The sequence below is a fragment of the Silurus aristotelis genome, assembly GCF_946808225.1.
Source record: "Silurus aristotelis genome assembly, chromosome: 21".
Lineage (NCBI taxonomy): Eukaryota > Metazoa > Chordata > Actinopteri > Siluriformes > Siluridae > Silurus > Silurus aristotelis.
This window is the reverse complement of record NC_139594.1, coordinates 17,584,675-17,612,338: the sequence shown is the minus strand read 5'-3', so window position 1 is coordinate 17,612,338 and position 27,664 is coordinate 17,584,675. Positions and strand designations below refer to the sequence as shown.

The following is a 27,664-nucleotide window of genomic DNA, read 5'->3' as shown; positions in this document are numbered from 1 at the left end:
GGGGGGGTTAATTTGGTGGTGTTGAGGGGGGCACCGCGTTACCATGGCGCTCGCGAATAAAGGCGCGCGTACAGCCTCACTTTCAAACAACCCGGGCGAGCGCGCGCGCGACATGACCAACGACGTGGAAGACCGCGATCACCTTCATCATCATCATCATCATCATCATCATCGTCGCCGCCGCTGCTCATTTCCGTGACCGGGTGCACGCTGATGGCCGCGCCGCCGGTCCCTGCCGGTCACCACCACCTGCGCGTGCGTTCGGGCTAAATGGAGGAACGCTGCGGACTTCGGCTCTGGTCCCGCGCGAGCGCTCGGCCCGAACACAGCAGGCTTCGGTGTTTTCCTTCTTTCCCCGATTTGACCGGACGCCGTTTTCTGGGGATTTAACCGGTTACCGGAGGTAAATGCGTTACTGTTGCGGCTTGAAAAGCTCACCGCTCGGCCTTTTGTTTCACACGAGTCTGGCGTTTTCCTGCAGAAGTCTCGGTCCCGGTCTCGAGTGAGAGAAACTACCTGGCGCGGAATCTCTCCGTTCTCCGGTGCTGCTATGAGTCCCGGTTTGCTTCAACACTGTAACCTGGTTCTCCGCACCGCCGTGCTCGTTTCCCTGGTCGCCTTCGCATCCTCTCACTCGGGTGAGTAACAAAGTGACACATTTTCTTTCGAATTAATTCAAATAGCTTTCATTTATAAAGCGCTTTAAACCGTGCACATGGTCCCTAAAGCAGCGTCATAGAGATACAATAAACACTGTCCTAAAGCAGAATTAAAGAGCTTATAAAACATACATTTATATATTAATCTCTAATGTGTGAAACAGTGTTGAGAAGAAAAAACACCCTGAGATGTTAATAGTAAGAAACCTAGTAAGTACTCTGAAGAGAACTCATCCTCATCACCTAATGTCCATTCATTACAGTTCCATCATTGTGCTAAATGCAGAACTGTTCATGAGTCCTAAACTACTGGAGCAGACTTTGTTTATTAATCTCCAAAAAAATCCAAATCCATGGCATTGAGTTGCTCAGGAACATCATCTCATGGTATCTAAATGAGAAGAATTCAACCTAGAGGTAGGACGTCAGGTGGGTCCAGAGCAGGATATGATCGGTGGTCACTGGAACATCAGGAGCATGTTCAACCCGACAGAAAGGGAGAAGAAGAGTTGAGGGACGAGACAGAAATAAGGATTATTAACTCTAGTTATTGTTACATAATAATTTGGAACAATGTACTGAATTATACAACGGCTCAAAACAAACTTTGTGTTTATTATCAATAGGAAACATCTAACCAGTGGTATAGTGTGTGTGTGTGTGTGTGTGTGTGTGTGTGTGTGTGTGTGTGTGTGTGTGTGTGTGTGTGTGTGTGTGTGTGTGTATGTATGTGTGTATATGGGGGTCATGCATCACTGAAATGACTAATTGGGGGGAAATAATGCTGATGTAAGGACAGTGCATGAAGTCCTCAAATTCATACCCTGTATATCACCAAAAAATAAAAATGAGTCATTTATTTCCTACCTGAACAGAAATAATTTTTGCAGCTTTATATAATGATTCAGGATGATCAGCTGACCTGAATTGTATAGGATCATTGATATGTAGTCGAAACACACATGTTAACTACGTTCATTTGTTCCATCTATAATAGATTTCGTGGTCTAGATCTGGTCAGCTTTGTAGTGAGTCAGGAACACATCCCAGGAACCCTTGGCATAAGGACAGAACACAAACATGCAAATGAACACACTCATTCACTATATGACCATATTAAAGTAACCAGTTTGCCTACTTTGGAGGAAACCAGATAACCCAGAGGAACCTAACAGCGACCCAGAGACATGTTGAAGTAATCCAACCAGATCAGGAAGCCTGGAGGTGGCAGTGCTACTTTCTGTGCTGTATTTATCTGCAACGTGGCCACATTCTGTGTTCTATGCATGTTTAGACTCATCAAAGGTCTCAATTAACATTCTACACAAATGTTCTATTTCTTTCACCAGTTCTAAGCTCAAAATGTGCTTGTTACTGAGGTAACGAGGTATTTAATTAAGGTGTGTTGAGCAGAGCATGGCCTGAGCATGGAATATTGGCTTCGATGATTAAGAAAGTTTCTCGAAAACATATCAAGTTTTCCTCATTTGGTGTCTACATTTTGTTCCCATACTGCAGCTGATAATAAGTGTGGATCACCACTTGCCACGACGTGTCAAGAATGCCTGAGCCGTGGACCAGATTGCGCCTGGTGCTTTCAGAAGGTAATGTGAAGACTTCAACAATGAGCGCTCTGTCTTGGTACTCAGTGATTTTTTTTAAACTTTCTAATCAGCTACTGCAGGGTTTAGTCTGATAACCCTGAAGAACCCCCGTTGTACCGTTGCTCCTTCATCCAGCACTTGGTTTGCTGGCCCTTGAATCTCCTTCAAGTCCCAGCAGCCTCTTAAACAAGCTGCTTAGTGCTGGAGTGGCCGTGGGAACCTATTTAAATGGGCTCCGAAGTCTGTAAACAGAGGCTGCAAAGTCAGGTGCTTTCCCAGCCCACACACAGACCGTGACTGCCCACTAATCTGGGTGTGAGAGATGGGGCTTCACACTTTGACGGATTTTTCTGACCTTGTGAAAAAAAAAGGTGCATGATGAAAGACATACTACACTCTGTGGTACCTTTACTTGTGGTAAGGCTTATTCTTAGCAACCTTTTAACTCCCACACGCGCACACGCTCGGATCAATAACGCAGTTTAGTCATTTGTTGATGGAAAGTTCATGGCTACTTGTTCCATCATCCACATTGTCTAGAGTCTCGAAAATCTCTGTACAGCCTATAACTAAGTAGAAAAAACAATGGCTTGTCTGGGGAAGGCCACCTTTGCTGCCATTTATTTTTTTCCAACGACCCATTTTATTATTTCTATCGTTAATACTTTATAACAGCGTACTATATCAATCAGTATAGTAAGAAAATGATCATGTCGGTTGTAGTTTGTTTCATGGAAAGTGGTATTAGATTCATAAAAAAACAAAAGAGCTGATTATCACTACACATACACACCAGTTTTTTTGGTCAGAAGATCCAGTTGCCTTTGTAGTGTGTGGTCAGGTGCGGAACTGATGAGGGAGGGATGGTGGGATTTCTGAAGGGAACTCGACTAGGGAGTTGTGGTTTACCCTCCAACGATTCAGTGATTAGCTGAAAGAATATTTTATTGTCAAATAAACTGTAAATCTTTTTTTTTTTTTCTTTGCCCTGAACAATGCAGGTTTTTTTTATATATATTCATCCCAAATTTTCATTTCAACCTTGTTGACGATGTGGCCGACTAGTCAGAGTTGCTAAATGAGCTTTCTCTAGACCAAGATGGATCCAGGATCTAACAGATTTATTGGGATAGATCATGGACCTTCATTCTTATCTGCAAAGAAGCAGCGTGGCTGCGGATTTTTATTCAAGTTACACCCGATTCCACCTATTTCATCAGTGTTATTTTTGCTGTCAGCTGATCAGGAAATATGGCTCCTGCTCGGGTGGAATACAAGCCTGCAGCTACACCAGATCTTTACAAATAAGATTGATGATCTCTGTAATGGATGGCTGATGTTCAAATTTGTTCGGTAGCGGAATGATTGAAAATTCAATCCTCTTTGGTCTGTTGAATGTTGAATTGATTCATAAACGAAAAAAAGCAACTATTTTCAGTACGGCTTGGGAATTTTTGTGTTTGAAGATTGTGTGTCTGATTAAAATACTGCCCTCGCCGTCTAAAATCAACTTCACTCTCAACTTCTTGGTACAAAAACTGATTTCGGCCCTGATCCGGGTTCAGCCCTGACAAATAATATAGTACTTCAGATGTAATACAAGATACACAGGCTTATATGTAAACAATGTTGCTTGCATGGCAGCTTCATTATGTACAGGTCAAAATATATCAGGTTTGCCCAATCATATGGAGATCATGAGATTGAATCCTAAGGTACTACTAGATACTACTGCTGCCTGGCCAAGTGTAATTCCTTTTCCTGATACAAAACCAACCAATCCTCATTGTCTGCTTGCTCATGCAATCAGACGACCAGTGGTGGATGAAAGTACACAAAACATGTACTTGAGGTAAAGTAGAGATACAGTATGTACAATGTGACTCCAGTAAAAGTAGAAGTGTCCCTTTAAACTTTACTTTTGAGTAAAAGTACAAAAGTATTTGCCTTCAAATGTATTTAAGTGTCCAAAGTACTATGATTTATTAGGGCAGTAATGTTCCTATTACTATTTTTTGTCACAAGACTCTTTGCCTAATCAACTCAGCTTAGATGAAAAGACTCTAATGTGACTTTCAGCACACCGATTTATGAATAGAATGATATTAACGACTCAAACTCAAAAAGATTTTCACAAAATGTATTAAAAAGTAAGATATTTGACTTTGAAACGTAGTGAAGTTAAAGTCTCCCCAAATAGAAATACTTCAGTAAAGAACAGATATGCAAAAAAAAAAAGATACTTCACTACAGTAATGAATTACGTTTACTTGTCCACCACTGCAGTCTATTATACTGATTTAGCAGCATATTAGGAAATATGTGGTGTTTGTTATGTGGGTGTCCTGCAGTTGGACTGGAATATGTTGTTTTTTTTCTTCCCAGTGCGACTTCTCCAGAATGCTGGGAACGCAGGTCTTTTAACTGGAATTAGGAAGAGAGATTATATCTCTCATGTTCTGGCATCTCTTCATTGGCTTTCTATAAAATACAGACTTGGATTTTAAACACTGCTCGCACTGAATGGACACCCACTTACTGTATATATCTCAGATCTTTTCCACTGCCACCCACAGAAACCACTCTGGTCCAAGTTCAAAGTTTCTGGCTCAAAGACTTTGAATCTCACTGCCACTTAGCACTTGGCTTAGCAATACTTCAAACGCTTTTAAATCGATCGGACTGTCCTTCCAGTCAGAGGTCAATATAATTACATAATAGACTGTAAAAGTAACGTCTTGGAGCACAAAAACACATCTGCTACCCAGTGCTGTATCATCAAAGGAAAAAAACCCACATAAACTATATGTTGTTTTGGTTATTGGCAAAACACTATCTGCGTCCATATGTTTGATCTGTACAACATGTGTGTATTTTTGCTGTGACAGAGCTTTCTAGATGGAGTACCCAGTAGTAAGAGGTGTGATTCTGTTGCTCAGCTTATGCTTAAAGGATGCAGGGAGGAATTTATTGAGAATCCTGGAGTTCAAGTGGAGCTAAACATGAAACTAAGCAGCTCACAGGTGTCTCCTCAAGACATCTCCATCCAATTGCTGCCAGGTAAGGAACAGAAAGATTCGAACCCCTTTTGAATTTAATTCTCATTCTAGTTTCAATTCCTGCTCGCTTGTGCTCATTGGCGTGTTTCGTCATTATACCATTGAGACCCGCTTTCGAAAAATCATCTGGTAATGATATCACTTCCTGTCTCAGGCAGTGAGGCAAGCTTCACAGTGGAAGTGACGCAGTTGGAGTTGTATCCAGTAGACCTGTACTACCTGGTGGACGTCTCAGCCTCCATGCAGGATAACTTGGACCAGCTGAAGACTGTCGGAGTGAACCTTTCCCACCGTATGAAAGAACATTCCAGCGATTTCCAAGTGGGTTTCGGATCGTTTGTGGACAAGCCAGTTTCTCCCTATATCGATGTGCATCCTTCGAAAATCAGCAACCCTTGCAGGTGAGCATGGTTTCTGAAACGGTTGCTCTCATTCTCAGTCGTCCAGAATCCTAGCTTTGGGTTAATCAGTTTTGTGTAGCTGAGACTTGATGTTTGCTTAGAAACTGACCCATTTAATCACATATCGCTGAGGTTTACCAGTTTAAAGACGAATATGATAAACCAGGTCTGCTCAGTCGCTATTTGTGTTTATTTCAAAGCAGAGATTTAGTAGGACAACGGTCTACGTCAGAGAGTAAAGCCATTAGGAAGCATGTGCAGGATAAACAGTTTTTTTTTCCTCCCACTCCCAATGGCTTGATTAGTCACCTGAAACAAACTAGGCAAAGTCCAGTTATCTGGAAAACTGTTATAAACATGACCTACATTTAACACATCTACATGTCTGTCTGTCTGTCTGTCTGTCTGTCTGTCTGTCTGTCTGTCTATTTACTTGTTTATTTGTGGTTTCCTGTACTCTACCTTTTCGATTTAACTCCAATGAGCCATTTAATAATTCTATCCCGATGGAGCTGTTATCTTCCAGTATGACTCCACCCATGTGTAAGAGTTCACTAAAAGGTCTGATGTGGAAGATAATACGCTATGCTTTGACCTTAACTTGTACCAAATCTCAACCTAACTTCTCTCTCTCTCTCTCAACCCAACGTAACTCTCTTCTGAACATCACCCTTCACCACTAATGTCAAAGTTTAATCTGAGACTTCCAAAGTCCATTCTAGTCCAGTTACAGAGACTTATATTTACATTTATGGCATTTGGCAGACATCCTTGTCCACAACAACTTACGCTTATCTTATTTATACAATTTGAGCATGTTGAAGGTTAAGGTTCTTGTTCAAGGGTCCAGCATTGGTGGCTTGGCAGTGATGCTATTTAAACTCATCGCCTTTTGATCAGAAGTGCCAATGTCTTAATCCCTGTGCTGCCACTTCCCTTGTGGAATCTTCTTCAAGGAGCACTCAAACTGTTCTTGAGGCATGTGTGCTGTGTATCGTACTGTTGTTAGGGGGTTGAGGATGAATAGTTCTGGGGAAGCTAGCATCTTGTTTCATACCAGACTCGGGGGTTTTGAATAAGTGGACTTGCGTAAGGGGAAGTTCTATGATGAATAACCATCCAAGTGTAAATTAAAAGCCAGATTATAATAAAAAAATGTGTACAGTCAGGTGCAAATATTTGGACACTTATGAACAAATTGTAATAATCACACCACGTTTTACATGTGCTCCATTTCTAAGCGAACAAAAGTAATGGGATAGTTATTGGGCATCTCAGCTGTTAAGTGGCCAGATGTGTGATATTCTCCCATTATTTCATTTACAAGTGAGCAAATAAAAGATCTAGAGCTATGTGTGTATGTGTATATGGAGAAAGCATTTGAGGACAGAGCAGTTGCTTCTGCTTAAAGAAGTCTTGGCTCACATGTTTGATTTCTTTATGCAATGAATATCATTTCTATTTAATTTGGTGACTATACTCAAAAATACAAAATGGGCAAAAGTAAGAATGGAAACTTTCATATATAATCTTCACATTTTTCACTCTTGGAGTTAAGCGGACCTTCACATATTTTAGAATATCTGGTTATGGAAAAAGAGAAATATTTCAGTTCATGGAATTGTTTTTACCTGCAACACCATCAGCCAAAGGTATTGTTGTGTTCAGCCTTCACACATTTAGCATAGTACAAATGTTTACTCCAAAATGTTTGCCTTTTTATCATAAAATAAATTTGACGTGATTCTAGCTATTGCGTATATGTTTCAAACTCTCCAATATAAACTTGCAGTCTGGAAGCCCCGCCCCTTCCTTCCATTTTTCATCTTCCATTAGAGTCCCTTCTCCCCTCTCGAGTTTCCCCTATAAATATTGCCCTAATGTGGTATTTCAAATCCATTCGCGTCAAATAAAAGGCCTTGTATGTTTTACTAGGCTAACGTTACAAATGTTTGTAATAAAAATTTTAACGTTTTTGAGTAGATTTTTTAAAAACTAGCCGCCATTCAAGCAGGAGACCCTCATCCTGCCCCAAGTGTCCTGTGGCTATTGTAAACCATGTATATAGATTCTACAGTTTCTACCGTATGCAAGTGATATGTAAAAGGGCACATATTTAATGTAAAGGTACAGGTTTTACACCTCCATCCAACACTGTGGGGAGAATACAGACATTTTGTTCCCCTGACTTGGTGGCAGAACAGCTATCAGTCCAAACTATGCTTGAAAAAAAGTAGAGGTGTCCAACCATACACCGTAAAGAAACCATAAAGTGACCATGGTGTGTGCTGAAAGACATTGCTTTTAAAAACCCTGGTGTTGTTGTTGTACTTGAAACGTCTGCCAATGGTTCTGATAAGCTGAGAATAGTAATGGATGTGGTCTTAATAAGGCTGATCGTTTGTGTATGACATTTCAGGCATTAATTGTATACTTAAGAGCGTGAACGTGATCAAATGGAAGACCGGTTTAGGCATATTTCAGATGTTCTGGCCAAAGATAAGTTCCTGCTCAGAAAGTGGGCTACTGTGTAGCCGCACGTTCCAAAGAGTCTGGGTCAATTTATTTTAAACGTTGCAGAGTAAATTTTTTTTTACGTTACAGAAAAATGCCACCGCTTAGTTTACTAACCTCATGACCCCCCCAAAGTAGACCCGGGGAAGACCAGCACATTCCATGATGATCTCATCTGTTGTAATGTGGGAATCTGCAGTTAAGAGGCTCATGTAATCTTTTTCCCTTATACTGCCTGTCGACGTTGTTTATGTCGTTTCACTACCCCCACCACCACCACCCCTTTCCCCCTTTTCACACTCTTCTCTTCTTCATTCTTTTTTACTGTTTTGCTTTCATTCGAATTTTTTTTTTCTTCATTCTCACTCTAGAGATTATGAGGTCAATTGCCGGCCAGCCCACGGCTTCATCCATGTCCTGCCCATCACCGACAACATGACAGAGTTCAAGCATGTCATTCAGCAGCAGAGGATCTCCGGGAACATGGATACACCAGAGGGAGGCTTTGACGCCATGCTGCAAGCAGCTGTGTGTCAGGTAAACACTGAAACCGGAGCGTCTGACGTCCCAATCGTGTTACCATGGAGGCCTGAGAGAGCTGTGAGGTCTGGCTCCTTTTCCTACGGTTATTAAAGTAACTGCAGTAACCGCACTCATGAAATTCAAACGCCAGCATTTGGATAAAATAGCACAAAATGGGTAGTGGTATAAATATCATCGTAGTATTATCAGGAGATTCTGATCTACTGAGTGTAGTTCGAATTAGGGGTTGCATTTGACACAAGGAATGAGTCCATTCTCAGTACAGTGAGAGTGTTCACAATGCTTGTTTAATGCTGTTGTTAAAGCATTTACATCTAAGAAAACCGAGATAGTAAAAAGGAAAATAAAAAGGACAGAGGACAAATAATTTCAGGAGGAAGCAGGATTGGAAACACAACCATACCACACACACACACACACACACACACACACACACACACACACATAACTACCACAGCTGGATTGTATTATGGCTTAATTGTGAATCACTTTGCATAAAGGCATCTGCCAAGTTCTCTCATCCAGCTTTGAAATACTCAAGCAACAATGGATAAACTTTCCTGAGGGTTTTGTGTTCCTCGTGCAGTCGGAGGCACTTCTGCATTTTCATTAAGCTACTTTGCTAACACCGAACGTGCCCTAGAAAAGTAGTTCTTACAGAAAGTCAGGGTTCCCATGTATTTTTGGAAAAAAAAATGAATATTGAAAAAAGATTTTTCTATACTATTCGCCTATTTGTTTTTCTAAATGATAAAATTTTGGTAAAAATAAATATTTATTATAAATGTAGATGTATGAAGGCTCCATCTACATTAATATGAATACATTTAAAGACAGGAGGTGGAGCTGGAGGTAGCAGAGCTGAAGATGTTAAGGTTTTCTTCGGGAGTGACGACAATGGACAGGATTAGAAATGGGTTTATTAGAGGGACAGCACATGTAGGACGTTTTGGAGACAAGGTGAGGGAGGCGAGATTGAGATGGTTTGGACATGTGCAGAGGAGGGACATGGGGTATATCGGTAGGAGAATGCTGAGGATAGAGCCACCAGGAAGGAGGAAAAAGAGGAAGACCAAGGAGGAGGTGGTGAGGGTAGACATGCAGGTAGTTGGTGTAAAAGAGGCAGATGTAGAGGACAGGGGGGTATGGAGACGGATATGCTGCTGTGGCGACCCCTAATGGGAGAAGCCGAAAGAAGAAGACATTTAAAAAGGGCATTTTCATCAAAAAGCTCTTGGTGTCCACACTTTTCAAAGTATGAATCATAACTATAAAGCATAAAAAATAAGGGTTACGAATAATACAAGACATTTTTAAATCTTTGAAAAGCGTTTTTTAAAAAGCTGTGTTTTCATTGAATGAAAAAGCAGCGTTTTCAATATGCGTTTTCAAACAAAAATCTATTAGTGTGGACATGATCAAAAGGTGTGTTTATTTATTTATTTATTTATTTATTTATATTTTTATATTTCTTGTGGAGTTAGGAGAACTGCCAGCGCTGCCAAAAGATGAGCACCAGACTAGATCTGCACAGCTGTGATTGGTTGTTTTGTTGTGAGGCAGCAGTTGCCATGACAGTTGCCCTCTGAAAACATCAGAGATTCTGACTCTTGACATACATTAGAGAGATTGTGAATTAACACATGCTATAGTTGGAATTTAAGATCATTATTTCAGATGTTGAATATGCTCTTAAAATATTTAGGAAAAGTCTGCATATTTGAGGAAATTAAAAGTATGGAATATTGAAATGAAAAATGTGTCGGAACCATGTACAGTGGATTTCCGTGTATTTACTGAACCGTATGCTGAGAAGCAGAAGGAAAATGCATAAACTCAGTATATGCTTTATTTTGCTAACAAGACAGGCAGGTGAAATTAAAAGAGGATTAACTGTAAATCACTTAAATATTTTCCTCTCATCCAGCTTTGAAATTCTCAAGTAAAAATGAATAAGCTTTCCTGAGGGTTTTGTGTTCCTCATGCTGGATCAGTCAGAGGCACTTCTGTGTTTTCATTAAGCTACATTGCCAACACAGAACCACCTCTGAGTAGGTACGTTCTCTAAAGTATAAATGATCCAAATATGATTGATTTCAGTATTTATGGAAGTGATCTATAAACATAAGAGCTTCACATACACATTTATCGATGTACCTGCCAAAATACTTTTATTAGCAGTGAGATTAGGCAAATATGTCGTAGTGTTTGGACATGCTAATCTCACACACACACACACACACACACACACACACACACACACACACACACACACATACACACATACGCTACAGAAGCTGGAAGTAAGCAGATAATCCGTTAATAAGCTTCTCTGGTTTCTGTACAAGTTCATGTCTATACACCAGTAAATACAGTGTGTGTGTGTGTGTGTGTGTGTGTGTGTGTGTGTGTGTGTGTGTGTGTGTGTGTGTGTGTGTTGATAAATGAGTTTGTACAATTGTGTTTGTACAATAAAGCATTCATAATGCTGTAAATATTTTCATGTTGCGGTTGGATGAACTGGTTCAGTTGTCTTGAAGGCAACTCACTTTCACTTCAATGGAACACTTTTTTTTTAATTCCTGGCTTTATCGTTGCTCAAATACACGCAGAGTGTGTTTGGAAACCAGAGGACTTTTATTTTTTGTGTACTCGGTATTCGGTAATGTTTTCAGGTCAGGAATTTAACCCAACGTCTCTATAACAAACATGGCGAGATAAAGTACACTCAAGCATGAGGACTGATCTCGGTCCAGAAACAATTCCTTTTAAGTCTTATGATGCGATGGCTAACTTTAGACTACTGTCATAGCACAAGCTTGTGAACAATGCATGGGAATGTGTATGTAGCAGTACGCATCCTCCCAGGAGAGCGTTAGTAAGGATGCATCATGCAGCATACTGCGGGCCTAAGTCATTCTGTGCCACTAATGCTGAGATTGCTTTTTTCATGACATCATCAACAACAGATCTCTCTCTCTCTCTCTCTCTATCTCTCTCTCTCTCTCTCTCTCTCACTCACTCTCTTTTGTTGTTCTGCACAAAAGTGGGTGTGAATCATGGCAGGAGTAAATAGTGTGAAATGTATTAGCAGGCTGACTAGGCCTTTACTAACAAAGACACTCTTGTGTCCACCTTTTTGGGATTTTCCATGAATCACTGCGAAATGGTTCAGAGACGTCCTTGAATACATAGCGGCCTTGATCGCTCCTACATCTGACTAAACCCATATTAATTACGCACAACTTCTTTTTTTTCTTTCTGTTCGCTTAAACTGATTTAAATAAATCACAGTTCCGATTATGACTAAGTCTATTCTGACACAATGCCTGCTTTTCATGACAAAAACAGAAACTAAACAGCTTTTATAACCCTAAACAAGGGTCATATTTTCAACTCTGGGGCAATTAAAGGTGACATCATTCAGAAACTTGTACAATATAGCGACTCACCTTCTGAGAAGTTGCACAAGATTGATCAAACTCCAAGTAGTTCCTTTAACGCAAGGTTAAGAGCAGGACAAAGTGCGAATGCAGTCATTATCCGAACTGTGATTTATTTAAATCAGTTTATTGACACACTTACATACTGAGCACTGGGTCAGTATAGGAATATATTCGTTCCCTGGACCATTTTTGATAGATACTGACCACTGCTGACCAAGAGCTGCAGTTTTACAGATGCTCTGACCCAGTCTTCTAGTCTTCATCACAATTTGGCCCTTGTGCTTGCCCATTTTTTCTGCTTCTAACACATCAACTTTGAGGACAAAATGTTCACTTATACTGCTGCCTAATATTGCTGAATATTGATGAAGAGATAATCACACACACACACACACACACACACACACACACACACACACACACACACACGAGTTTGTTTTAGTCTCCGCCTGCATTATTGTACACTATCTTTACACTTAAAAACATACACAATGCCATTGATGTAAAAAAGAAACTAAAGTTATAAATAAGATTTGTTTTGCTTGTTTTCACTGCAAATTTTATCCTGCATATATAAATGTTTGTGACAAATAAAAAATCTTGGATCTCAACGCTAAAGAATGCATAGCGTTAGCGTTAGCCGCTAAACAGGAAGTGGCTAGCAGCTAATGATGGCGCTATGGATTCTTTTTATCGAGGGAGTGAATGAATGAAGGATGGAAGGAATTAAGACATTTGTTAAAGGATGCTGAACTAAGTAGAACAGTTTAGAAGATCATATCTTTAGAAAATTATATATTAAATATAACACACACACACACACACACACACACACACATCTGTATTACTCAAATGGGCTCTTACAAATATAAATTATTTAATTTTTATTTTTTTCATTTATTTGATTTTATTTAATAATTTTTATTTGTGCCAATTTATTTGATTATGCAATAAAATCATTATAATAAAAAGTGTATTGCATTAATTGTATTAATTCTATTTTTCTAAATTATTATAAAATATGATTTTATATATTATTTAACCAAGCAGGCATTCAATAATAAATACATTTTTTGTTCCGCTAGACCCCTAATATATAGATATAAACCACCACCAAGAACTGAAATCCAGATCAAACAGGGAAAATAGAAAACAAGGCCTGGAACTACTCAGTGCAAATATGCATGCAAAGGGTTTATAAGGCATTATAATTAAAACAGACTGAACACAGATGGAGAAAGACAGTTTGTCATATTCTTTTGATAATTTTTTGCAGAAAGACATTGGCTGGAGACCTGAGGCTAAGCACCTTCTGCTGGTCATGACCGATCAGCCGTCTCATCTTGCACTGGATAGCAAACTAGCGGGCATCGTGGTGCCCCACGACGGGCACTGCCACCTAAAAGACGGCACTTATTCCCAGTCTGCCCACATGGTAATGAAACATACTAAGTCAGCTCAGTCTCAATGGATCCAATACTATTAAATAAAGCAAAATATTTGTTCTATAGTTGCCGCGTCTTTTTCATTTAATATAATTAACGTTAGCATTGTTTGCACCTGTGACTATCATGTTACTGTCACTGCATGCTAAAATATTAACTCGTTGGCTTCTTTCAGGAGCATCCAACCATCGGGCAGCTGGCAGAGAAGCTTCTAGAAAACAGTATTTACTCCGTTTTTGCTGTGAATGAGATGCAGTATAAGTGGTATGAGGTAATTTCTAAAGAGAAATTAAAATTACACCAGTTTTTATGAAGTAACTCTGTGGCTCACAGCAGGTGCAGATATCAAACGACTTTCTATTTCTTTTGTGTCTCTTTCGGGAAAAGGATTTGGTGCCTTTGCTTCCTGGTACTTTCCTGGGCAGGTTACTTCCCAAAGCCTCTAATCTTACAGACCTAGTAGTGGATGCATATAAGGTAAGAACCTCAATTCTTTCAGTTTCTGTTTGACTCATGTTTACTGACTTGAAGCTACTCATTAACCTTGTACAGAGAATCATCTATTTATTTTACTTTACCCAGTCATTCCTTTATTTAGGATTTACAGATAAAACTGCTCATGGGTACATGTAAATTTTGGTCAAGGTTTTACTGTGTGACTCTGCGGTGGAAACAGGGATTTTGGGCTGGTATTCTGCAGGGAAATGCATTAAACCCACAGGGGGTTACAACAATCTATTGTTCCCCTTCTCAGAACAGATTGTGCTAAACAGAAGCCTGCATTATGACTGCTCTGAATTACTGCAGTGACACTGCACCATGCCTTCACTCAGCCACTAAATATTTTTAGAGCTTCTGTCTTCGCCGTGATTTTTAAAAGCCTGATTGAAGGTTGAAATAATGGTCACTTTCACACTGACACAGCAGTGCATCTTTGTCTCACGTTCCCTTTTCTCAGAAACTCATATCGGATGTCGGAGTGGAGATAGAAATCAAGGACAGCGAAGCACACAGATTCTGGGTCAGTGTAACAGCAGTGTGCCCAAACGGATCCACTGCAGCTGGAAGCACTAAATGCACCAATGTTCAACCCAGGCAAAAAGTATGGGATACTTATTTTGTAAAATAATGAATGCAAATCAGTTTTATATCCATCAGAACCACATTGTTTTGCTTTTTTCCTTCTCAAGACTTTCCTTGTTCCGATTTTTGGAGCACTTTACAAAAGCTTCCTTCACACCACGGGCACAGGAGACCTCTATCCAGTGCATTTGATAGAGAGTCTGTATTTTTGGTATGCTGTGTGTGTGTGTGTGTGTGTGTGTGTGTGTGTGTGTGTGTGTGTGTGTGTGTGTGTGTGTGTATTTCAAGGTCTTGTGGGAGAATGGTGTGTACTTGAGGAGGCGATTACACAGTGCTCCGTGGATTATAGCAATCACATTTATAGGAAACAGCCCAATATCCTGATATCATATGACCTTTATATAATACACACTATTGATATGAGACACATGACACTTAATCGGAAACTAGTTGTTATACTCTGTTTGGCTGTAAGGTTATACATAAAAAATATTTTTTTTTTGCGCTTTACGTGCAGTTTAGGATTTCAGCTTCTCAAGAATTTCAATAAAATCGTCTGAAACTAACATTTTATTAAAAGGTTTTTAGCGGGTAAGACCCTTCACATGCCACACATCGACGCTTTTATCTGCATCTATGTTCCCCTAAAACTGCCTCAGTTAAAACAGGCATAATTAATAGCATATGTGCTACATTAGACATGGATAATACCATGTTGCACAATTAATCCAGAACTGGGGCTCTAACACATTCTCCTTATTAAGACTTCGCTCTTATCTGATATGTCCTTTCTCAAGGTTTTCTTCAACATCACAGTGGGAATGCGTGCATGCCCAGAAAGGTATGATTCACCGCAGAAAGAAAATGGGCTTGAGGTTATGCTGGTTGTGAAACCTGTGGGATTTAACGAATCCACGACTGTGCGAGTGAGACAGGCCTGTGCATGTAGCTGTGGTGGGGCAGGACCTTGCCATGACAACCCGGAAACTTCCCTCTGTGTTTCTGGAGACGCTCCAGCCGACGAGGGAGACGAAAGGAGTTTGATGGACAGTTGCCGAGATGTAAAGACAGGCCTGATGTGCAGCGGCAGGGGAACCTGTGTCTGTGGGGCATGTGTGTGTGACCCGAGTAACCTTGGCACCATCTACGGAAAGTTCTGTGAGATGGATGACTTCTCCTGTCCCAATGAAAGGGGGATAATGTGTGCAGGTGTGTGTGGGTGTGTATATGTGTGAGACATTGAAAAAAAAAATGCCAAGCCTTACCTGGCCTTTACACTAGGCATTCCCTTAACTTTTCTGGCTCAGGTACTGTTTGTTTTTTTTAACACAGAAAATAAATTATATAAGCTAACCAGACATAATCAGGTCAATATGCTAGCATCATTTTTGCTAGCATAGCTATTAATACCCTTTCAACTTGCTAGTCTTGAGAGAGTTTGTAATCTCTCTGCTCCAGATGTTCTCTGTTATGACTGGCCATGCTCCCTGACAATCTAGGATATATAAAATTCACTCTACTTTACTCATATAGTACACAGTATGTGAGCATAAAGTCTATTTGTATCCAGCAAATTAGTCTAATTACACTGTTCCAAGGCCACAGTATCCAACACTGCTAGCAAGCTAGTTTTAGGCTAACTACTGTTTTTATATTCAGATAAAACCAACAAGTTTTACAAGGTTTGCTAACAAGATATTTATCGACACTTACACTAATTACTGTTCAGTTTTTAGCTCAGTAATGTTGTTGTGTCAAGAACATAAGAGCCAGGTCTGCTAGCAGGCTAGCTAGTGCAGCTTCAGGTTTATTAGTGCTGTTATATTTATTTTTATTCCAGCCTGTAATTTCATACAAATTCTCAAAGATGTCGGATCTTATTGTTAGCCAAATGTGCAATGTTAATAAATTTTCATTTTATTTCATACATACAATCAGATGATCAGCTGAGACAAAAGTGTTAAATCAAGCTCATCTATCATGTTGCACTTGGCGATGGGCCAACATGATAATGCAGCTGCATTCTGTGTGTGTGTGTGTGTGTGTGTGTGTGTGTGTGTGTGTGTGTGTGTGTGTGTGTGTGATAACAGGACATGGCCAGTGCGTCTCAGGGGAGTGCTCATGTCAGCCCAGCTGGACTGGTGAGAGTTGCGGATGCCGCAGCTCAACGGAAAGCTGTTTGTCGGCTGATGGCTTGGTGTGCAGTGGCCACGGAAAGTGCGTCTGTGGCAAGTGTGTATGCGATCACCTCCAACGTTTCGGCCCCTTCTGTGAGAAGTGTACCACCTGCTCGAACTCCTGTCAATCACACTGGTAGTTTACTTTCTCTTTTACTTTTGCTTCTTCCTGCAGGCCGTTCTTACAGTAATCCACACAAATAAGCACATACAGTACCTTGGATTTCACACAGCATATCCCTTGTTAATAAAAATGTATATTATTATTAGCAACAACCTCAGATCAGTGGTGCACAAACGTGTATTATGGATTCAGCTGCACAGATATTCACTTTGTACCACATGCTGTTCATACTTGCTGTCTTTGTTTATATATTTAAAAAAATATTTCGGAATCATTTTTGTTTTAAAGCATTTAACTTTTCTGATTGAGTCTCTAACTCTTCGTCCTCATCGTCTCAGGAGCTGTGTGGACTGCCACCTGTCTAAAGGCTTTGCAGCAGACGATTCTCTGCAATGCAACAGAAGCTGCACTTCACTGGTGGTTTATGTTGATGACATTTCGGGTATGTGAGCATGATAAAGTGTGTGTGTAATGTGTTTATGGAACTTGGGAATATGCATCATCTCATCGATCTGCCATACTGTCTGGAAATTTGTTTACATTAGTGCACAGCGCATGGTATGAGTCATGGCTTTATATGGATATGACATAATAGTGCATGACATCTGGAAGCGCTCCAAAGACAACGGACTAAATAGGGCCAAAATTCTAAATGACAGGAATGCAGAATGTACTGTGGTTAACTCTGTAATGCAATGAATTTTCTTAAGCTTTGACACATAAAGGGCTACACTTTATTGCCAAAGGTTGGCGGGTACCTGGTCATAAGTGGACCTTTTGGGCATCGCATTCCACATTTAGTTCCAATTTAGTCTTAGAATTCCCTCCACTCTTCTAGGAAGAGGTTCCACTAGATTTTGAAAGGTGCTTGTAGAGGTTTGTGCTCATTCTGCTCCATGATCATTAGATAAGTCAGGTACTAATGTAGTAAAGAGGTCAGAGTTCCTGTCAGCCTTCTAATTCATATCAAAGGTGTTCAGTAGAATTGAGGTCTGAGCTTTGTAGCAGGCCACTCAAAATCTCCAACTTCAGCCTATGTAAACCATATCTTCACCGAGTCTGCTTTGTGCACAAGGGCATTGTCATGCTGGAAAAGTTTGGGTCTCCTAGTTCAAGTAAATGGAAAATTTCATGCTACAGTATCCAAAGACACCCTATACAATTGTGTGCCTCCATCTTTGTGATGTGATATGGCTGGGAAAGTCAGGTGTCCCAACACTTTTGTCCATGTAGTGTATTTAGCAAACTGGAAGTTGTGTAATAAAAGTGTTATACGAAAAAATCCAAGCTAAGTAAAAAGCCAATTTATAAACAATCTACTCAAGCAGTATAAAAATGTATTGTATTATAGATTGTATAGTGGCTGACATCAGTCTCAGTCATATAATGAGCTATAATTCACTATGTTGTTCGTAAATAACTTCGAAATTAATGCTGTTTTGTCAGATTTGTGATTTGGTTTTTTCCCATTTGGTATCTATAAAACTGAAAATTTAACAAGAGTAAATCATGGGTTAGGGTTAGGGATAAGTAATGATCTGTTCCCTGCAGCCTTATGACTCATGTTTGGCTTTGACCTTTAAAGGCTGACTTGATTTTTGTTAAATAGTAACTATGAAAATCCACTAATGAAGGACAGGGGAATTTTGGAAGCCTGTAATGCAACTGACAGCTAGATGTGGACAACATGACATTTGTTGGAGGTGGTAGGACAGCAGTAAGCTGCCACTCTTGGGCTCTTGAGCAAGGCCCCTCAACCCTCTTTGCTCCAGGGATGTTGTATCATGGCCGACCCTGCGCTCTGACTCCAGCTTCCTGACCTCACTGGAATATGCAAAGAAAGAATTTCACTGTCCTGTAATGTACATGTGACAAGTAAAAAAGTGCCTTGACGTTACCTTTGTTGTACACGGCAGTATACGAGGTGGTATAAAAAGGTTTGTGACAGGGTACAACTTGCTGTCTAAAATCAAATCGCAGACGTGGTGAAAATAGCACCAGTTGCACAACTCCTGATATACACAGGACGATATCTTTTGGCACACAGACTTATGAAGTTCGGTGGTCCCTGTGACTGTGTGTGCAGCCTCGCGTTGCGATCTGTTGGCATGTTACGAAACATTTTGTTACCACTTCGTATACAGAATGTCAATGTATAGCCTAGTATTCAGAACAAGTATGGCATTATGGACACAGCCAATGAGCATTAAGAATATATGAAAGTTGAAAAAGGTGAACTTTAACTACATGTAGCTGTTAATCTCGTGCAGAGCTGACCAGAGGGAAGTACTGTCTGTACCACACTAGGGAGCAGTGCGTCTTCAAGTTCCATGTGGACATGGCATCACATCAACCACAGCTACGAATTAGCAGGCATGCGGGTAAAACTATACACACACACACTCAGTCACACATATCTCTCTCTCTCTCTCTCTCTCTCTCTCTCTCTCTCTCTCTCTCTCTCTCTCTCTCTCTCTCTCACACACACACACACACATTCTCTCTCTCTCTCTCTCTCTCTCTCTCTCTCTCTCTCTCCCTCTCTCTCTCACACACACACACACACACACACAAACACACACACACACACACACACACAAACACACACACGCACATATTCCAACCCATTCTGAAAGCATGACATTAACTGCCAACACAAATCCGATCTGCCTTTCTGTTCTCATTGCACTCTCATATTGACATGATTATGATGTCATTGTGATTTCCGGATCTCACACTGTGTGTGTGTGTGTGTGTGTGTGTGTGTGTGTGTGTGTGTGTGTGTGTGTGTGTGTGTGTGTGTGTGTGTGTGTGTGTGTGTGTGTGTGTGTGTGTTGTAGAGTGTTGTTTGGAGCACTTTTCTTTTATGGTGTCGCATTGTCACCTTTCACCTACAAATGTCACAGGGGCTCTGTTCATCCCCTGGTGTTGAGTTTTTTTTTACAAACAATGCAGGCCTTTGTGTGCATCTGTGTGTGCGTGCCTGCATGAGCATCCCTGTCCTATCCCGATGAGGTCGACCTTCCCTACTTTCACTTTTGCCAAATCGCCATGGCAACGTGCTCAAATGTCAATACACTACTTTACCCTCTTTGTGTGTGGAGGGTTGGCCTGACACCAACCCTACTGGATTTCGCAATCGCTGATAATGCAGCTGACGGTGGCCACTGATCTATAAATGGCTAAAATGAAGTGCACTCCTGCAGTTTTAGCTCAGTCCAGTTCCTTATACATTGGATCCTCGCTGTCCAGCTCTTCCTTACGTCTTCACTGATGACATACTGTAACAAACGTGCTGCTTTTGAATTCAAAGTTCCACCGTCAGTTTTCCACTTTCGTTGGTTCTTTGTTTCGAAATAAAGGTCACAGTTTATCTTTCAGAGTTTCTGATGGTTTATCTCGAGCGTGAAAACATTTTATCTCCTAAAACAACGTGATGTAGCATGTTCTTGCTGTTTCAACAAAATAATCAAATCGGACTTCCTGTTATGACCCATTATAAAGGTCACCATTATGTATCAGAACAACTACACAGATATAACCCTATCAATCTTATTATCGAGCCATTCCAATGCTCCAGATATGAAAATTCAGGCTTACTGTGGTATAACACATTTTCTATTCATACTGAAGTTACTGTATACAGTTCCACAAATGAAGCCATTTCCTGTTAATACTTACGTACATTATAGCAGAAACAAAGCGTTGCTCACGCTCTCTCTCTCTCTCTCTCTCTCTCTCTCTCTCTCTCTCTCTCTCTCTCTCTCTCTCTCTCTCTCGCTCTCTCTCCCTCTCTCTCTCTCTCTCTCTCTCTCTTTCCCTCTCTCCTAAAAACACGTTTTTCTTTCTTTTTAAGCTAATAAAACAACAGCAAATAAACGTATGTTACGGAAAAAGCACAATCTCACAATCCTGACATTTTTTTCCTGTGTTGTAATAACTTGTGCTAACACTGGAGACTTATTTCAAAAAAATGTAAGCAAAATCAATTAAATAAAATTTTAATTAATTAAAAAAAACTTTCCTGTGTCTGTGATTGCACGTGTATTTATAATTAATATATCTGGTGCATCTCGTCATTAATCCAAAACAAAAATGGACATTTTAGATCACTAGCATATTAATATAAACCTTTCAGCCAACATGTGTATTAGATCGGTTGTTATGGAGTTTCACTGCAGAGTAATGTGACAAGTATTAAGCACCTTTTATCTTTAATTTCATTTTCGTAATGGATAATGTAAACACTGGAGAGAGAAACCACATTATCATGAAGTTAGCATGTATATTTAATTTGATCAGAATGCTGATACTAAATTATTTTGTCTCCATGTTTCCTCAGATTGCGTGTCCAGCTACCGGTACTTTCAAACCTTCCTCAGTGTTTTCCTCCTCACCGTGGTTCTGGGTCTGGGAATCCTGGCTGTAATGCGTTTGCTGCTCCGCGGGAGGAACAGGTCACTGAGGGGACACGTCATCGAGCAGTTCGATGACAGCAACAAGGTGCGTGTTTGTGATTCAGAACAGCGTATAACAGCATCTCGGACAGTAGTTTTATCTGCAATTAAAAGTGATATGAGCGTGGGCTTTTTAATACTGTATAGTTTCTACAGAAACAGCTCATGCATAGGGACTAATCCACACTATATGTGCTTTATGACAATAATAATTAAAACATTTTTGCAAGGCAAAGTTTATTTAACATTTAAACGATCGCACAAAATGGAGGCAACGACAATTTGCAATGATTTCCTCATAGTACAGCGATGCCAAATACCCAATTCTGATTGGTCTAATACTATTGCTGACTGAAAGGTTTATATTAATCTGCTGATCATGATCTAAAATGTAAATGTTACTTCATGTAGCAAAATCTTATACAGGGATTGATGACAGGATGCACGATGCATTATAAATACGTGTGCAGGCAGTGAGAAGTTTTATATTTCTTTTTTTTTCCATTTATTCCATATTTCAGAATAAAGTCGCCAGTGTAAGCACTTAGTGTTAACATTCAGTATTGCAACAAAGTCACTTCTTCAGAATGGAGAGTGCTTTCTCAGGAAAACTAATATTTTTTTTTCTCGCTGTTGTTTATTAGCTTCTAAGAGATAATTTTATATAAAAGTCTCTTGCGTAAGAGCGTTCGAACTGTAACCGTAGGATTTCCATCACAAGTCATCGGAGCAGAGGATGTCTTGGTTTTGTGGTTTCTTGATAAACAAGTTGGATTTTTTTTTCTGCTTTATTAACTTAATATATAATGCAAGTTCTAACAGGAAGTCATTTATCATTTGCAGATATTCTAATCATTGAGCACAGCAATAAATCTTTAAATGTATCACATGATTTATTAATACAATTAAAAAATATATAATTACTGGTAGATTTCAGTGTTATACAAGGAATTAAATGCTTTGTTGCAGTTAAAGGAATATACGTTCATTTATATTTATGGCATTTGGCAGAAGCCCTTATCCAGAGCGACTTACATCTGAGGCTAAATCTACACTAATAAACTCATTTTCAAAACGCTACACTATACGTACAAAAGTATTGGGACGTCTGGCTTTTCCTGCCATATGTGGTTCTTCTCCAAACTGTTACTACAAAGCTGGAGGCACTCGATTGTACGTCTTTGGATGTGGTGTAAAAACATTTTATGTTCACTTGAACCCAAACCTGTTCCAACATGCACAAAGCGAGCTCCATGAATATATTTTTTAGATGGTTTGGAGAGAAAGATCTTGAGAGGCCTGCTACAGCGCTCTGATCGCAACCCTACCTAACACCTTTGGGATGAATTGGAACACTGATTCCACCCTGGGCCTCATCACCTCACCTACATCAGCACTGTACATTTACATTTGCGGCATTTTGCAGGTGCCCTTTTCCAAGGCGACGTACAAAAGTGCTTTGAGTCTCTAGCAATGAATAAATCTGCACTGGTACACTGGATTACAAACTTAATACAAATCAGACTATAACTCTTGATTTTTACAAAGCAAATTTGGAAAGTGCTAATTTAGGTGTCTCAGGAAGAGGTGGGTCTTCAACTGTCGCATAAAGAGAGCTAGGGACTCTGCTGTTCGGACATCTAGGGGAGGTTCATTTCACCACCTCGGTGCCAGAACAGAGAAGAGCCTTGAAGTATACTTAGAAGGTGGTATCAGTCGAGCAGTGCTGGAGGATCTCAGACAGTGGTGCGAGATGTGATGAGGTCTCTGAGGTAAGATGGTGCTGGTCCATTTTTGGCCTTGTAGGTAAGCATCAGTGTTTTGAATCTGATATGTGCAGCTACTGAAAGCCAGTGAGGGGAGCGCAGCAGTGGGGTGGGGTGAGAGAACTTGGGCAGATTGAACACGTCTTGGAGCTGCGTTTTGGATCATTTGCAGTGGACGAATAGCGTTCAGGGGAAGACCTGCCAGCAGAGAGTTGCAGTAGTCCAGTCTTAAAATGACCAAGCTGAACAAACACCTGGGCAGCCTGTGTGGACAAAAATGGTAAAATCCTTCAGATGTTGTAGAGAAGAAATCAACAAGAACGAGCCACATTAGCGACATGTGGAGTGAAGGACAGTTGATTGTCCATTGTTATCCCAATGTTACAAACAGTGGCTAAATGGGGAGAGCAGAGAGTCATGAAGAGTTATTTGGAGATCTTGACCTCGAGATGAATCTCTGTCCCAACTGTACTAACTGTACCAACATGATGAACACAAATACTCAGAAGCACACTACAAAATCTAGTGGAACATCGTCCCAGAAGAGTGGAGGGAAATATAAGAGCAAACTGGGACTAAATGTGGAATGCGATGCTCAAAAAGCACATGCCGTACTTCTGACCAGGTGTCCGAAAACATTTGACAATATCGTGTACGTTTACATTGTCTAATAACGTTGTCTCAGTGTGGACAGAAGGCCAACATGGAGATAAAAAATATTTTAAACAAAAACATATTAGTGTGAACATGGCCTCAATAGTTGAGGGTTAAGGGCCTTTCTCAAGGGCCCAGCAGTTTTGGTGGTGCTGGGATTTGAACTTCTGACCTTCCAAGCCAAAGTCCAATGTCTCATAACTACCACCTGTCCATATACCATATACTCAACTTCATAGTGGTAATATTATTTATTATTTATTTATCCGAGAAAAGCTTTAGATCTTTTAGAAAGTGTAACATTGCTATTGTGTTTATTGCATTTATGTGTAATGCGTGTTATATTTTGGTCTCATAACAATGTTTTAGAATACATATACTACATACACTATATATACTTTATGAAAATATATTTTAAATGCATCACATGCACTGTATTATAAGCGTCCACATTTTGTCTCAACATTCCAAATCATTTTGTCACAGATCCTGTCGTACGTGCCGACCCCCAACGAGAAGACGATAACCTTCAGACGCGACGGTCTCCCCGAGCACCCAATGGAGATGCACGTTCACGTTCACAAAATGCCCCTGCACGACATTTATCCATGATATGCGGAGGACAGATATGAAAGGATGGATACAAGAGCAATAAGCAAATGAATGAGTACTTGTTTTCGGAAAGCACACTCCATATTTGTGTATTTGTGTATGTGGTTTTGCAGAAGTTTTCTCTTTTCTTCTTAAGATGGAACTCTATCTGGGTCTTTGGTACTTTGAAATACCATTGTGCTATACAGTGAAAGCCTGTGAGGCAAAAATACTGGATTCGGGTTTAGATTAATGGGTTGAATGGGTTTTAATTTAAGTTTATACTGTTTTTTTTAGTCAGTTCGTTGCAGTGTAACACTAAGATTTGTTTTTTTTCAAAGCACTACATTATTGCAATAGCAGACCTCAAGTTTGACCCGTTTTTTGGTGTTAGACTGCCGCCTAGTGGGTGATACAGACATGACTAAAAATGCTTTGTATTACACCAGGCATTTATTGTAGGTACTATATACTGGTGTAGATCACAGGTTCCCACTAACAGACCTGAAAACCCCTTGTCAAGTATGGTGTTTTCCCTCCTCCAACACACAAACACACTTCAGCTTATTAGTTGAAGTGGGCCTCATGAACATGGGGGTTCTCCAGGACCAAAGTTGGAATACAAGGTGGTATCACAAAGTTTCGAGACTAGCTCTGTTTATTTATCTACGTTTACACACAATCACCTTCTAAACAGTCCCCTTGCACAGCAATACACCGCTCCCAGCGTTCCTGCCACTGGAATGTGTCCTGGAAGTCTTTATTTCTAAGCGTGTCAAGCAGATCTCCACAGTGTCAGAACGGTGACCTTTGAGCTGGACCTTCATCTTTGGGATGAGGGTAAAGTCCGCAGGAGTCAAATCTGTCGAGTATCAGATTTGCTCAGTTTCACGCAGAATTTCATGTTCGCTCTTCGTTCTAACTCGCTGTCCATGATGAAATCGCAGACATGGTAACGCACGTGTTCAAAATAGCAGCAGTTGCTTTTTTTTGGCACACTGACTTATGAAGATCGGTGCTCCCCGTGACTGTGCGTGCAGCCTCGTGCTGCCATCTTTTGGCGTGTTACAAAACTAGTCTCGAAACTTTTTATACCACTTTCAATGTGTTAAAGGTACGTGATTTCTATGGGTCCTTGCAAATTAACCATAGAGCTACTCTGTGTAAATATCTGTACAATAGCTATGTAGAGCATTTAATTTGGACTTAATGTACAAAGTTGACGGGGTTATGCTTACAGTATCTACTGCACTTTGTCCATCTCGAGGAATATTTTACTTTGAGATGTGCTGTCATAACTGGAATTTTACTGTATGGGTGGTTCTTGTTGCGTCTGTGTTCCTCACATGGGTTACTCTGTTTCTATGTTCGCAAATGTGAATTGCCAACCGAGTTGCACTCGTGTGCATCAAACTACTGAAATCCAGCGATCCTCCTTTTTTATGTTTTTTCCATGAGTTGATGCAGTGCTAATACGGAGCTCTTCGCCGTAGCTTAGTTTCAACACTGTTTACAATCGAACACTAAGACGTTTATTTATTGATTTGATGTATTTCTTTTAGGGTTTTTTTGGTTACTTTTGAATGCTTTTTACTGCTCAGTAGAACGTTTCTGTGGAGCAATTCATTTCTATTTGGTCAGAATTCTCATGCACTATTGATTCTTGTTGATCCTTAAACACTAAATCAATAGATTTTCTTTTTTTTTACTTGAACACAATAAAACCACTGAGGGTCTGTGTGGCAGCCAGTTCACTGAACAATTGGGCATTATTGCTGTCCACAGAACTTTTGTTTTTCTGTCATTGCATTGATATTTAATTTTTTTCATATTTTCAGTCCTTTGCTTATAAATAAAAAAAAGATGCCCTGATTTTCATGAAACAGTTTCAACTCTGAAAAGATGCTCTTAACAAATCTTGTGTAATAAATGGTCTCATTTTATTCATAAGAACATTAGAGTCGAGATGTTTTTTTGGTTTTTTTTGTAAAATATGTCACATTTATTACATATATGAGTATTTTTTTTAGATACATTCCCAGTTCCCAGATACTAATTTACTACTAATAACCATACTTTCATTCAGTGTATCCATTTAACCGTTGTAATACAAATGTCTCATAATCTTTTAGCTCTTTTATATTTAGCAAATAATATTTAGCTTTTACAGCAATATACTCCAACAACTAGATGCTGCCGCTCCCATGCTTCACAGTTGGGATGGTCTTCTTCGGGTTAAAAAGTTCAAAAGCAACATTTTCCCTCCATACCACATGCCGATCATTAGTGCTTGGCATATATTGTACTGTAGAATGTATTCTAAATACGTTGGGACCTGATACCTCCAACTTGACCAAAAAACCTTTGTTGTACATTCCAGACCAATGTTAAATAATCCCAAAAAGTTATTTTGTTCCTTCCTTTTAAACCTGTGTGAGCCCACGATTTTTATATTTTATTGCAATTGTTTGTTTGGTACAGATGTTTGTAGTATCTTGAATTGTTTGCAAAAATGCTTCTAAGAAAGATTTAGGCTTTTGGCAGCACATATTTCAAGTCAAGAGGCTTTTATTGTCATTTCTACTTAACACAGTGGTACACAGTAATAACGAGACAACGTTCCTCCAGAACCCTGGTGCTACACTAAACAAGATAGAGCTACAACACACAATATAAAGCTACATAAAGTGCAACCTAGTGCGAACCGTGCAGACAAAAAACAGTACAGACAGACAGACAACACAAGTCAGTGTGGGACAATACACATAACGCAAGACAGCACCGACCAGTAAACCTCCTGTATACTCTGAATATACAGTACTGTGCAAAGAGAACTATAAAAACTATAACCAAGTCTATGTATGCATGTAAACAAACACAATGCAGTGCAAAAACAGCAGTAGCAGCGGTTGAAAGAGGCAAAAAAAACCAGCATGTAAACGGTATAATATGGTTAAGGAATATTTTTTAGGGGGGCTGAGTTTCATGGAGATTTCCATAGTAATTATCGTAAACAAGACACTGTATATAAAGGCCCTTTTACTAACTTCTTATTAGAACAACTAACCAATCATGCATTTCATTATATCAGATTTTATGAATCTTTCAAACTGTTTAAAAAGATTTGGTGAACTTTTGACC

At 39.8% G+C, this 27,664-nt stretch overlaps 1 protein-coding gene across 4 annotated transcripts; it reads left to right on the top strand.

Moving 5' to 3' along the window:
* On the top strand, positions 1-26,476 carry itgb8 (integrin, beta 8). 4 transcript variants are annotated; one of them, XM_083523598.1, is made up of 16 exons: positions 1-403; positions 485-638; positions 2,178-2,263; positions 5,152-5,323; positions 5,477-5,723; positions 8,609-8,774; positions 13,503-13,661; positions 13,847-13,942; positions 14,059-14,148; positions 14,630-14,773; positions 15,552-15,963; positions 16,845-17,067; positions 17,394-17,497; positions 19,326-19,436; positions 21,398-21,558; positions 24,419-26,476. In XM_083523598.1, exons 2-16 carry the CDS (start codon positions 551-553, stop codon positions 24,542-24,544), a joined length of 2,385 nt encoding a protein of 794 aa, XP_083379724.1. In that variant the 5' UTR covers positions 1-403; positions 485-550; the 3' UTR covers positions 24,545-26,476. The 4 variants fall into 4 exon arrangements, with proteins under 4 accessions (XP_083379724.1, XP_083379722.1, XP_083379723.1 ...); XM_083523596.1 differs by having other exon boundaries at positions 27-403; positions 482-638; XM_083523597.1 differs by lacking the exon at positions 1-403 and having other exon boundaries at positions 415-638.
* The last annotated feature ends 1,188 nt before the right edge of the window (positions 26,477-27,664 follow it).